The sequence below is a fragment of the Pseudorca crassidens genome, chromosome 19 (assembly GCF_039906515.1).
Source record: "Pseudorca crassidens isolate mPseCra1 chromosome 19, mPseCra1.hap1, whole genome shotgun sequence".
In the NCBI taxonomy this organism is placed as follows: domain Eukaryota; kingdom Metazoa; phylum Chordata; class Mammalia; order Artiodactyla; family Delphinidae; genus Pseudorca; species Pseudorca crassidens.
Genome location: NC_090314.1, coordinates 53,655,716 through 53,668,426, shown reverse-complemented (window position 1 = coordinate 53,668,426; position 12,711 = coordinate 53,655,716). Strand labels below are relative to the sequence as shown.

The 12,711-nt window shown below is 44.4% G+C and overlaps 1 protein-coding gene across 6 annotated transcripts in view; it reads left to right on the top strand.

Moving 5' to 3' along the window:
• RNF213 (ring finger protein 213) overlaps nucleotides 1-12,711 on the top strand; it is a 112,253-nt gene that overhangs the window by 74,049 nt on the left and 25,493 nt on the right. For all 6 annotated transcript variants that reach the window (XM_067715834.1, XM_067715832.1, XM_067715830.1 and 3 more), the window contains 11 exons: nucleotides 120-258; nucleotides 2,679-2,870; nucleotides 3,630-3,775; nucleotides 4,810-4,964; nucleotides 6,385-6,591; nucleotides 6,932-7,107; nucleotides 7,675-7,795; nucleotides 10,226-10,326; nucleotides 10,440-10,622; nucleotides 11,344-11,513; nucleotides 11,613-11,712. In XM_067715834.1, the coding sequence (XP_067571935.1) occupies nucleotides 120-258; nucleotides 2,679-2,870; nucleotides 3,630-3,775; nucleotides 4,810-4,964; nucleotides 6,385-6,591; nucleotides 6,932-7,107; nucleotides 7,675-7,795; nucleotides 10,226-10,326; nucleotides 10,440-10,622; nucleotides 11,344-11,513; nucleotides 11,613-11,712 (1,690 nt within the window). The remainder of the gene's footprint in view (nucleotides 1-119; nucleotides 259-2,678; nucleotides 2,871-3,629; nucleotides 3,776-4,809; nucleotides 4,965-6,384; nucleotides 6,592-6,931; nucleotides 7,108-7,674; nucleotides 7,796-10,225; nucleotides 10,327-10,439; nucleotides 10,623-11,343; nucleotides 11,514-11,612; nucleotides 11,713-12,711) is intronic.

The following is a 12,711-nucleotide window of genomic DNA, read 5'->3' as shown; positions in this document are numbered from 1 at the left end:
GACCTGGCCTGCCCAAAGGAAACGGGCTTACCCTCCTGCTGGGGCAGGTCAGGGATGCAGAGCCTACCACTCGGTGCCCGGGGACGTGCTGAGTGCCCATCTGCTCTGCTTTTCCATAGCCGCTTTCTTACGGGTCACCAAGATGCGCCTCTCTGTCCTTTTAAAGAAGCAAGAAGAGAACTACCTCTACAATGTGAAAGACTGGGTGGTGAGGGAAGCCTCCAATCAGGACGCTCTGCAGGAAGCCGGCACGTTCAGGTACTGCCGTGAAGGGAAACCAGGGCTGGCTGGGGGGTGGATGCATGGCTCTTCCAGCCGAGGAGACGCTTCTTTCCAAACCTCTGAGAAATTCAGAGCTGTCAATATTTTTTCCCCAGAGCACAAGATGGTCTGGGCGGCAGTTACATGGGGTTTGCCAGACTCTTTTCTCTACTTTTGTGTGAGTTTAAATTTTTTCATAACACACAACAAAACAAAACAACCCAGAACATCTGTTCTTGTTGGATGTAAACTTGTACCAGCATGACCATTACCATAGAAATGGGTGCCTTTTTAGGTTAGTAAATTAAGGGAGGGAAGCGAAGTTGTTTTCCCAGGCCTCCTGCGTGAAGTTATTTGATTACTACGAAAATAAGACCCAGAGTATTCATTTGTTGTCCCTGGTCCTTTTTCTGCAAAACTTGACATTGTTTTCAAGACTAGCCCGTGACAACCTTTGTGGCTGAGGCAGGGGGCATTTGCTCTGGATCCCAAATGGAAGATTCCACCCGCCCCTGTCGGCAGGGTCGTCTTAGACCTGTGACTTCACCACCCTGGCCCTCAGTTTCTTCATCTCTGAGAGAAAGGTTAACTCATCCGGAGGCTTGGATTCAGCAGGGGTGTGTCGCCTTCATGCCATTGGCAGGGGGGACACGTGGGAACATCCAGGGTTAAATGGACCATGTGAGCTTATTGATGCTGGGTTTGTGACTGTAGGGTTTTTCTGCTTCTGTGTTTTTCTGTAGTTAGCCTTCATTTCTTTCCTAATTGTACCTTCTGAAGGAACTTTATAAGATTAGATTTGGACCTAGAATTATTTTCATTTCCCTTGGTTCCTCTGTATGGATTTTACTAAATGCTTGTTTTTACATAAATGCTTCTTAAAATCTGTATTTTCAATGTACCCTTGACACCACCCCTTCACTTACTGCACTTCCCACATTTGCCAGTGTTCAAAGGGTGTTCATAGTGGCAAGGGTGGCCCCACTTGTCACTGCTCTGCTGTTTGCTCTGCGTCAGGACTGGCCTTGCACTCAGGGGCCACCATGGATCCGACCAGCATCTGAGTCCAGGTGGAGCTCTGGGGCCTACTGGCCCGTTCTCACAAGGGTTTGGAAGCTGACTGCTCACCCTCCATGTGTTTTGGATTTCAGTCATTTGCCCTCTTGGCATTAAATAATCCAAATTGGGATAGTCTTTACACAGTCAGCCCTCCATATCCTCAGGTTCCAAATTCACAGACTCAACCAACTGCGGGCCGAAAATATTCGGGAAAAAAAAAATTCCGGAAAGTTCCAAAAAGCAAAACTTGAATTTGCCACATGCTGGCAACTATCTGCATAGCATTTACCTTGTATTTACAACAGTTTACGTAGTGTTGACTTTGTATTAGGTGTTATAGGTAATCTAAGGATGATTTAAAGTGTAAAGGAGGATGTACGTAGGTTATATGCAAATACTGCACCATTTTATATAAGGGACTTGAGCATCCTCAGATTTTGTATCTGTCAGGGTCCTGGAACCAACCCCTTATGGGTATGGAGGGATGACTGTACTAGGGTTTTTCCAGCACCCAAAGTCTGCATATGTGACCAGGTACAGCTTCCCCCATTTCTCCCTGCAGCCAGCTTTTACCTTTCACTCTCACAGTTTTCTGCACATTTCTGGTTCAATATTTTTAAAAAGTATTTCTTTTTCTTTTCAAAATGGAACATGCATTTTTCTCCCCAATATTAATTACCTAGTAGTAGGTTTCTTTGGCCTTACCCTAAGAATTTTTAAATGACTTAAGTTTATTTTTATAAAATAAAATATATTTTATTACTAAATATAATTGTACATGTATGAGTTAATATAAGCAGTCAAGTTTATATATATGTGTATATACGTATATATAAATATTCAGATCTAATGTACAAAACCATCAACAATAAAAACTAAGTTCTAGATAAAGATATGCTTTCTTGTTTAACGTACCTGGAATGAATTTACTTTGGTCTCTTTATTATATTCTATTCCCAACTGATTTTTTTTTTTTCTTAAAATAACATTTTTTTCAAATGAATTTGGTCATTCTTTTCTTTATTTATAGAGCCTGGATGACTTGTTCTGGAAAACAGCTACATAACAAAATAAAACAAATACTACTTGGCCTTTTCAACGAACTAATTCCAGTTTATTAGAGGTAGAATTAAGAACCTTTCCAATTCTGCCTCTAATCTTATTTCGATTTGTAAGTCTTTCTTCTAGTACTTAAAAATGATGTAAAAAAACATGAAAAACACAGCTACAGTGTAGGAGTAGTAGAGCAGATGTTTTGTTACTGCCAAGAAGGCACAAAATGTGAAAAGGATGCAGGCATCCCAGTGTGATCTGTGGTCCCTCAAACCTGAGCAGGCCTGCTTCTCTCCCAAACATAGGCAGACCATCTGGAAGCGGGTCCAGGGTGCTGTGACTCCCCTCCTGGCGAGCATGATATCTTTCATGGACAGAGATGGCAACCTCGAGCTGCTGACCAACCCACATTCTCCGTCCTGGGCAAGAGATCTTTGGATGTTTATTTTCAGTGACGTTAAGCTTCTGAACATTCCTCTTGTGGCAAATGATACAAGGTGAATAGAAGACTTTCTTTTCATGGGAAGGGAAAAAAACCCATAACATAGCAACAAACTTAATAGGCTCTCCCAGGTGTTTGATGAAATATAGTTATGGGTTTTAGAATCACATTTAAGTTGGCTGTTTTTGTAGCCTGAAGGGTCATGGCATTACAGTAACAAAAGAGTTGACGCGAGTTCTGAGAAATACTTGTTTCATTCTCGGCTTTCCTCATTTCCCTGTTCTCAGAGCACCCTTTGCAGTTAAAATGGCCAGCTTCCACCTCGTCTACACTGGCGAAGCTGCACGTAGGAGAGCGTTTGTGTTGATTTTCCTGCTCCTGCTGCCAATGGCGGGAACCACAGAGCCTATCCCTAGACCCGATCTTGTGTAACTCAAGCTCAGCTGGCCTGCCAGAACCTTCCTGTTTGGATTTCAGGGGGCTTCGATTCTCTTTGCCTAGGTATAGGGTAAGGGTGGGTTCAGACACCACCAGACTGGTTCTGCCCAAGACTTCAAGCAACCTACTTAACCCCTTCCAGCTGTGGTTTGTTTTTGTTTTGTCTGTAAAACCAAGAGATAACATAAGGTCATCCTTGAGTTCCTTTATAACACAAAGGTGAGCTGTTCAATAGACCGGGGAACTGTCTTTGTAGCCCACTAAGCCTCCCAGTTCTTAAGGATGGAGAGGAATTGGCATCAGGAGTGGATCTCGTCTTGTGTCTTGAGCGGCGTCTCACTAACCACATTCTTGGTCCTTGTTTGGCCGATTGCAGGTCTAAAGGGGAGATGTCCTACATCATAGTGCAGAACTACATGAACCTCTCAGAGGACACTTCCAACAGTGTCCCGTTTAGCTGGAGAATCAAGGACTATCTAGAGGAGCTGTGGGTCCACACTCAGTACATCACGGGAGATGAAGGTGAGCCCAGCGATGGTGGGAGGGGACGTGTTCTGGCAGGAGGAGACCCTGCTACCCGTCATAGGTGGTCACCCCCATTCTGAGTTCCCTGGGCAACTAAGGCACCAGGACTCAAGATGTCCCCAGCTGGGCCCTTCTCAGCAACCGCCAGTGACCAGAGTAGAGTAATACCTTTGCCCTGAGTCACAGGGCACCTTGCTCAGTTGTCACGTGCCAAGTAGTCTGGCCACAGACATTCCAGGAAAACCGGTGGTCACATAGCACTTTTGGGAAAGTCATCTTTCATACATGAAGTAATCTTTTCAAAGTTTAAGTATAGTACTGCTTTTTAAAAATACAGGACAAAGATGGTTACTAGACTTGTAATCATTTCATAAGGTAGGCAGATGTCACATCACTGAAACTAACATAATATGATATATCAACTATATTTCAATTTTTTTAAAAAAAGGAAAGATTTCTTAAAAAAATACTGGTCAAAATACTTGAAGATGAACTTATTTTTCTAGGTAAGCATTCTGCCACTCTTTCTGAACAAACCTGAAGCAGTCTCTCTCCTGAAGAGAGAGTATTTCTCTTTCTCATACCATATCCTAACTGACCCTACTTTTCTATAATAGCATGTGACTTGGGGGCCAGCATCCCATCCACTAGACGGCAGATCTTTTTGATTTGAGCAGCATATGATCCCAGCCCCTGGAGGGCAACCCACTCATTCCTGGTTCGCTTGGGTCCGGGGTTCCCAAAGCACATTATGACTTGGTAGAAATAAACTTGATCTATCCCAGGTTGTGTTCTCTTTGGGGCTGGCTAGGCTTTTATGACCGGAATGGAACATTCCTTCTGACTTTGTTTCTGTTATTCCACTGAGAAGATATCTAAAGTGTCCAGAAATGATGATAAAAAATGATGATTAAAAAGGCAGCCTTATTAGAACCATGTCCATGTCCCTGCATTCAGCGGGTAAGGGGAGTCATGGTCAACATCCTCACCCCAAGCCGTTCTCCATCTCCCCCCTCACCCACCCCCGGCAGGACTGGCAGAGAAGTTAGTGGAGCTCTTTCAGCAGACCGCACTGGGCAGGTTTCTTGCTCAGCTCACTGTAGACCAGCGGCAAGAACTTCTTCAGTGCTACCTGAAGGACTTCCTTCTCTTGACCATGAGAGTGTCCACTTGGGAAGAGTTAAACGTGAGTACTGACTAGGGGGCAGGGTGAGGCTGGTATAACGTGGACAAGATGCCAACATGGGAACTTTTCCTCAACTTCTGGAGCTGTAGTGTTTGTGGAACAGAATGTGGTCCAAGAGGACAGTGGTATGAGAAAATGCCACTGACCCCCTCAGAACTCTCGGGGCTGGATGCTTAGCCCACTGACCAGCGCCCCTAAAACATGGAGCTTTTATTAACAGGAAGAAGACCTCCGATTTCCTGTGACACCTTCTTTTTAAATGTTTAGTTTTTCTTGAAGAAACTTAGGTAAATATTTAACTGATCACAGCAAGGTAATAATAATGATATTAACTAAAATTTCAATGGAAATATTGAAGATTTCAAACTTCAGTACCTAAAAAAGGAAACTGACAGATTTGAGGAAAACATACTTAACAGCCAACATGATTAAGGGTTAATAAAGTATTCTTAGGGTACAATAAGAAAATCTCCTCTAATTTTTAAAAATGAGGGAAAGTTAGAAATTAACTATTAACAGAATAATTATACAGATGTCCAGAAAACACTGGAAAAAGTGCTCAGCCTCACTAGTAAATCAGCAAGGCATGAACAACTTTTAGATACGATCTTTACTTGCTCTTGTGGCAAAACTGGTTTTTAAAACAGCCAGGAGGGGGCTTCCCTGGTGGCGCAGTGATTGGGAGTCTGCCTGCCGATGCAGGGGACACGGGTTCGTGTCCCGGACGGAGCGGTTGGGCCTGTGAGCCGTGGCCGCTGGGCCTGTGCGTCCGGAGCCTATGCTCCGCGGCGGGAGAGGCCACAGCAGTGAAAGGCCCACGTACCGCAAAAAAAAAAAAATAAATAAATAATAATAACTTGGCTATAAAACAGCCAGGAGTTCCTCCATTGCCAGTGGCGGTGTGAACGGCGTGGTGCTTCTGGAAAACCATCTGTCGGGATGAATGAAAAACTTCACAAAATCTGAACTGGCGATTCTGTCCTGAGAACGTTGTCGGAGACGTGAACAAATATTTTATTCACGGGAATGTTCTTTGCAGTTTTATTTCTAAAAACAGAAAATTAGAAACAATGTAATTGTCTTAAAATAAGGGTTGGACAAATATTTGTACAGCCATTTGACTGGTTAAAAACGATGTCTTCGAGCATGCTCGTGATAGAGAGATGCTTGTAATGTAAAGTGGAAAACAATCAGGAATACTCTGTGACCCTGATTGGGGACCACGGGGAGAAGAGGTATGGATCACAAACGTCTAGAAGGGACGACACCAAAAAGTAAACGACGGATACTAATAGTGTGCATGGTTTTTAATTTTCTTTTTTGTCATTTTTGAATAGTTCCGGTTTCCCACAAGGAAAGTGTATCTTTTTTAAAAAAAATAATTTACAAGTATATAGTAAAAGCTTGTTTCTCATCCCAGGTTCTGCAGATGGCTCTGGGGTCCTGCATCAATCAGCTGAAGGCAGGAAGGCCAGCGGAAGAGATCTCCTTACCGTCCGTGCACCTTGCCTACCAGCATTTCAGGAGCCGGCTACAGAACTTCTCCAGGATCTTGACCATCTACCCCCAAGTTCTACAGAGCCTTACAAAAGGCACCTGGAACCACAGCTGGGCCGGACATGAGATGGTATGGCCCCTCTTAGGGACATCACGTGCCTGCAGCCAGGCTTGGCTTCCTCAGGCGACTGGGCGGTTGCTCCTACTGCCGCCCTGGGAAGGGAAAGCTTATGGACCACATTCCAAATGGGAAACATCTTCATGGGGCACACATGTCAGTGTGGCTCCTCAGTTAGAACGCATCTAGCTCATGCTTCCTAGATCCCAAGACAATGAAAGGTGAAGCTACAAGCCTGGAACACAAGAACACACTGGGCTAACAGCCAGGGCCTCCGACTTAATGGTTAGAGCAGCCCAGTGGGGGTCAGGGGACAGGCTGCTCAGTCACAGGCCTGTTCTCTGCCCCCCAGAGTCTGGATGTGTTTGCTGCAGTGGCCTGTGCTGAAATGCTGACAGAAAACCTCCTGAAGCCCAGTCCCCAAGCTTGGTTACAGATGGTGAAGAATCTTCGCATGCCGCTGGAGCTCCTCTGCTCAGATGGGTACCTGCAGGGCAGCAGGATGGTAACCGTCATCAGGGATGTCAGGTGAGATCCAGGAGTCCCGGGCACATGAGAGAGAGAGCAGATGCTCCTGCCACAGGAGGTGGGCCTGTCCTCATTCATTCTTTAACGTCTCTTGAACCCTTACTAAATGCCAGGCATCATGATGATCTTAGAGAGGTGTACATTCAGGGAGTGCGTGGAGTGATGGGGGTGATAAAAAGGCAGCAGATTATGATGATCCTGAGGGAGAAGAAGCAGCTGCAAAGGACCCCAGCAGGGCAGCAGAGAGGGAACACACAGGGTAGACTCTCCAGGGGACATATCCTGTGCTGGCCTTTAAGGGCGAGGTGGGACTCACCGGACACAGTCAGAGGCATAGAACTTGAGATGTCCCAGCTGAGAGTCTGAGGGGAGGGGCGGAAAGAGACAAAGTGTGTGGAGGTCAGGGAGCACATCACAAAGGGCTTCTACCTAATTCTTTCACCCACCTTCACGCCCGGTCCTTTTCTTATCTTTCAACCCCTGTGCCTTGGAACTGCCTCCCTGCCCCTCTTCATTCATCTCAGGCGCTTTTGTCAGAGCTGAGTGAGGGACCCCCTCTCTCGACAGAACCCAATGGAATCGCATTTTCTCCATTGCGCTCTTTGTGGAGCATGTGCTCCTGGGGACCGAGAGCTATATTCCCGAGCTGTGCAAGCTGGTGACAGAGTATGTCTTCTTGCTGAACAAGGTGAGCGCGAAGGCTTGGCCTGTCAAACACTGGTCTGCCTCTTTGTAAGACAAAGAACAATTGAAATGTGACCTGACTTTTACCATCTTGGTGGTATATCCCCCTTCTGCTCTGAGAGTTTTATGTGAGTTATATTTCATCACATAGGCCATTAAAATTTTGGTGTTTAATATTTCAATATTTACCCTCTCCTGAGTGTTAAGTCAGGGTGTGTCATTTAGGGTTCCTTGCAGGAAAAGGAACTATTCATGCAGCAAGTACACTTGGGAAACCTTTGGGAGGACTGAAGGTGGGCTCCAGCCAGGCCTCCAGTGGCCCCAGACCAGACCAGCAGCCTGGCCCGCGGAGGGAGCTGCTTCCCACGGCCACGGTCAGGAAGACGGGGGTGTAGGAGAATGCTGCTGGGCCTGTGGACTTCCAAACACAGTGCTGTCGGTGGGACCAAGGGGTCAGGAAGCCCATGTCTCTGTCCCTCTACACCCTTTATAAAGTTGGTGACACACAGGATAGTACTCTGTAGAAAAAGTGACTGTCCTTTCAGCATCAGTGGCCACTCAGGGAAGACAGTGTCTGCCCACTGGGAACCTCACACAAGCACTGCCAGCAGCTTTGCTGTACAGCCTTTGAAATGTCCTTTTGTGACTGGCTTATTTCACTAAGCATCATGTTCTCAAGGTTTATCCACATTGTAGCAGGTGTCAGAATTTCCTTCCTTTTTAAAGCTGAATAAGATTCCACTGTATGGATAGAGCACATTCTGTTTATCCATCCGTCTGTTAATGGACATTTGGGTTGTTTCCACCTTTTGGTGATTGTAAATAATGCTGCTCTGAACCTGGGTGTACAAGTATCTGTTTGAGTCACTACTTTTAATTTTTTGGGGTGTGTACTTAAGAGTGGAATTGCTGACTCATATGGTAATTCTGTGTTTGACATTTTACCATACTGTTTTCCACAGTTGCCACACCATTTTACTTCCCCACCAGCAATGCCCCAGGGCTCCAATTTCTCCACATCCCTGCCAACACTTGTTATTTTCCATTTTTTTTAATAATAGCCCTCCTAATGGGTATGAAGTGATATCTCATTGTGGTTTTTGATTTGTATTTCCCTAATGACTAGTGATGTTGAGCATTTTTTCATGTGCTTATTGCCTATTTGTATATCTTCTTTGGAAAATGTCTATTCAAGTCCTTTGGCCTTTTTTCAATCTTTTTTCAATCTTTTGATTAACAGATCAAATTTAGCAGGGTATTAAAAACTAATATCATTGCCAAGTAAGATTAATCCTGGGAATTCAAGGATAGCTCAAAATCATAAAATCGATGTGTCATCAGTTATGTAACAAATTAAAAGAAAAACTCCAAACGATTATTTCCAAAGGTGCAGATAAAGCATTTGATAAAATTTATAATTTGGTACAAAGATACTCTTGTCAAATTAGGAATAGAAAGGAACTCTCCTTCAGCGGATAATGCCCAAGGGGTATACCTAATAGAAAAACATCTATAGCAAACATTATACCTAACCAGAAAATTCCCTAAGCACACCCATTAAACTCACTATCTTATATCATTAAAGATGTGCATTTCCTAAAAAACAGTGTTTCCACTTCTAAATATATATCCTAGAGAATTTTCCCATTTGTACTCAGACACATGGAAGAATGTTGGGTGCAGAAATGTTTGTAAATGCAGGAAATTGGGAACATTCTAAATGTCCATTAATGGGAAAACAGGTGACCGGTATCAACAAGTACCATACAGCAGTTAACATGAATGATCTGAACCTACCTGTATCAACAAAAAAAGCAAGTTGCAGAAGCTTAGGTACAGTGTGATGCCCCTGATAGAAAGTTTACAACATTCAAAGCAACAAGATTTTTATGCATGCATCCAAGTCTAGTGGAAGTGGGAATTTAGGAATGTGATTCTCTGGGGCTGGGTGGGGGGTGGGGGATGGAAATATGATCAGAAAAGGATACACTTGAAGCTGCACCTGTAATATTTTGTTTCTTTAGAAACTGATAAAGCACATATTCAAAAAAAAATGCTATGATTACTTAAAGTTTGGTGGATACGCAGGTGGTCATTATATTATCTTTTATAGCTTGAAATATCTCATAACGGGAGGAGGGGGATAGACCTTAAAAGAAAAAAAGGAAGAGGGGAAAAATCAGAAGCCGAGAATATCAACCTTCTCCCCAAAGCAGCATAGTCACAAAGGGCATTCAAAGTTAAAGAAACTGCTAAATTAAAAAAAAAAAAAAAAAAAAAAAGCCTTGCACTGCAGACACCAGAGCCCTAACTGCCCAGCTTCACCAGCAGCAGAGGGGATGTTGTGTTTTGTTGCCTTTGTTGCCCGGCTGACTCCTGCCCTTCCTCACTGCTAATTAGCTTCCCTCCTCCTCCCGCTGCCTTTCTCCTTCAGTGCCTTCAAGAGGACTCTGACATCAAGACTCACAGGCCTTTCGTCGCAGTGATGACCACTCTTTGTAAATGTAAGGACCAGGTCAGCAAGAGCCTCACCAGGTGAGATCTTGGGTTTGGGATCTGCAAGGGAGAGAATTCAGAACCTTTTGTATTTTTTGCTTCTCATGGCCAGCTTCTCTGCTTCAGAATTGGTCACCCTTCTTGGCTTCTAGGTTTGGGGTGAAGCCGTGCCCCATCTGCCTGGGAGATGCACAGGATCCTGTCTGCCTGCCCTGTGACCATGTATTCTGCCAGCGCTGCGTCAAAGTTCACCTCACCCAAGGGCAGATGGGATGCCCCTATTGTTTAACTGACTTGCCAGACAGCTTCTCTCCTTCTGTTTCCCAGGAGCACCGGTAAAACACCCTTTCTCTTGAGAAAGCTTCCTCTTTTTTCTTCCTTTTTTGCAAATACAGTATTCAGAAATATAATTATTAATCTTAGAAAGCCTGACAGAGAAGTGTTCTAAGAAAGACAACTAACTACTTATGTACCTTTATAAACACCTGGTGTCTGAAAATTATCCTCTCCTCAAGACATACATGTATACAGATTAGGGAGATAGAAAAATTAGAGGAAATAAACCAGAAATTCGTAAACTAAATGAAGCCATCACAAGAGACCCGAAGAATTTAGATGCAACTGGTTTGTCCTCTTGATATGTAAATTCCATCCATGTTCTATGTCCTGAGGATAAAGCTAGCTCTTATCTGGCTAAGTGCCTTTCAGGGCAGTAGTTAAAATTAGCCTAAGTGGTTGGTTTTCCTTCCCGTTTTCCTCCATTCTGATGCCTCCTGAAAGCGGAGCACAAGGCAAGCCCAGTGGATGGGATCTTTGAGAAGCTCTTGGGATATGAAGGCTATTGCTAGATGGCCCAAATGATCAAAGTATTTCTCAAAAGAGCCAAGTGTATGTACTGTCTGCAGTTTTGGAGATTGGTTCTAATCAATGTAAGGAGATACTTGCATCTTTTAATTAAAAAAAAAAATGCTGTCCAAATCCCAAAGCACTCTGTAGGGAGGGATTCTGGAACACATTCTATAAGCCTTTTGACCGTGGTTTTCAACGATTCCTAAGGGAGGTCATCAAGAAACATGCTCGCTTCCGGCAGATGTGCAATAGTTTCTTTGTGGACCTAGTTTCTACCATGTGCTTCAAAGACAATTCTCCACCTCAGAAGGATGTGGTCAATGTTCTGCTGTCTTTACTCTTTGTAGAGAAGGAGCTCTTTCGAGAGGCTTCCCAAAGTGAGTGGATTTCTTCCTATAGACTTAAAAATTCAGTTCTTCATCTCACTCTTTATGTCTGATGTGAACGATGATCTACCTTTCTCCTTCTGGTTTAAGGACGCCGTGAACACACAAAATCTCTTTCTCCTTTTGATGACGTTGTGGATAAGACCCCTGTCATCCGCTCAGTGGTACTGAAACTGCTTTTGAAGTACAGGTGAGAGCACCACGAACGTGGAGTTGCCTCTAGCACGCCTTGACTTTTTATTCTCCTCGTGGCTTTTTCTTTGCTGCCAAGCATTCTTTGCAGAACCTGTAGCTAGTTCATGATTTGGGGAAGCTTTTTCAGCAAGAGACCCCCTTGTTCCTTTATCTGTATGGGTTGTGTCCTTGACATATTCACATACTGGCTATGAGTTCAGCATGCCTACAAGCACGTGGTTAGGAAGAAGACAGATTTGGGGGAAGGGTGCAAGGTGCTGTAACACGTGCGGGAAGTCGGGAGTCAAGAATCTGCGGTTCTCATCTCAATTCCACAGCTGCAAAGTTTTGTGGTCTTTTGGATGATAAGTTAGACTCTCCCCTCACCCTGCTTGCCCTTGATGTTGTCTAAGTTTTGCTTCAGCTCTTAAGTTTCTCTGATTCTATAAATGGACAGAGAAGTCCATATGGTGCTTCAGCTCAATGGTCTTGTCAAATTATGCTATTTTAGAAAATTCTTAGGAAGCTGATCTGTAGGGGGCTTCCCTGGTGGCACAGTGGTTAAGAGTCCGCCTGCCAATGCAGGGGACACGGGTTCAAGCCCTGGTCCGGGAAGATCCCACATGCTGCAGAGCAGCTAAGCCCGTGCACCACAACTACTTGAGCCTGTGCTCTAGAGCCCGCGAGCCACAACCACTGAGCCCACATGCCACAACTACTGAAGCCCGTGTGCCTAGAGCCCGTGCTCCACAACAAAAGAAGCCACTGCAATGAGAAGCCTGCGCACCGCAACAAAGAGTAGCCCCTGCTTGCCACAACTAGAGAAAGCCCATGCACAGCAACAGAGACCCAACACAGCCAAAAATGAAAGAAAGAAAGAGAGAGAGAGAGAAAGAAAGCTGATCTGTATTTAGAGGTTCTTTTGGAAGATACTCAGTATCCCTAGCCTGTGTTCTGACTTGATAGAGTACACCTTGAGGTGATGGCAAAATCAAGATGCTGTAAGAAAAGTTCC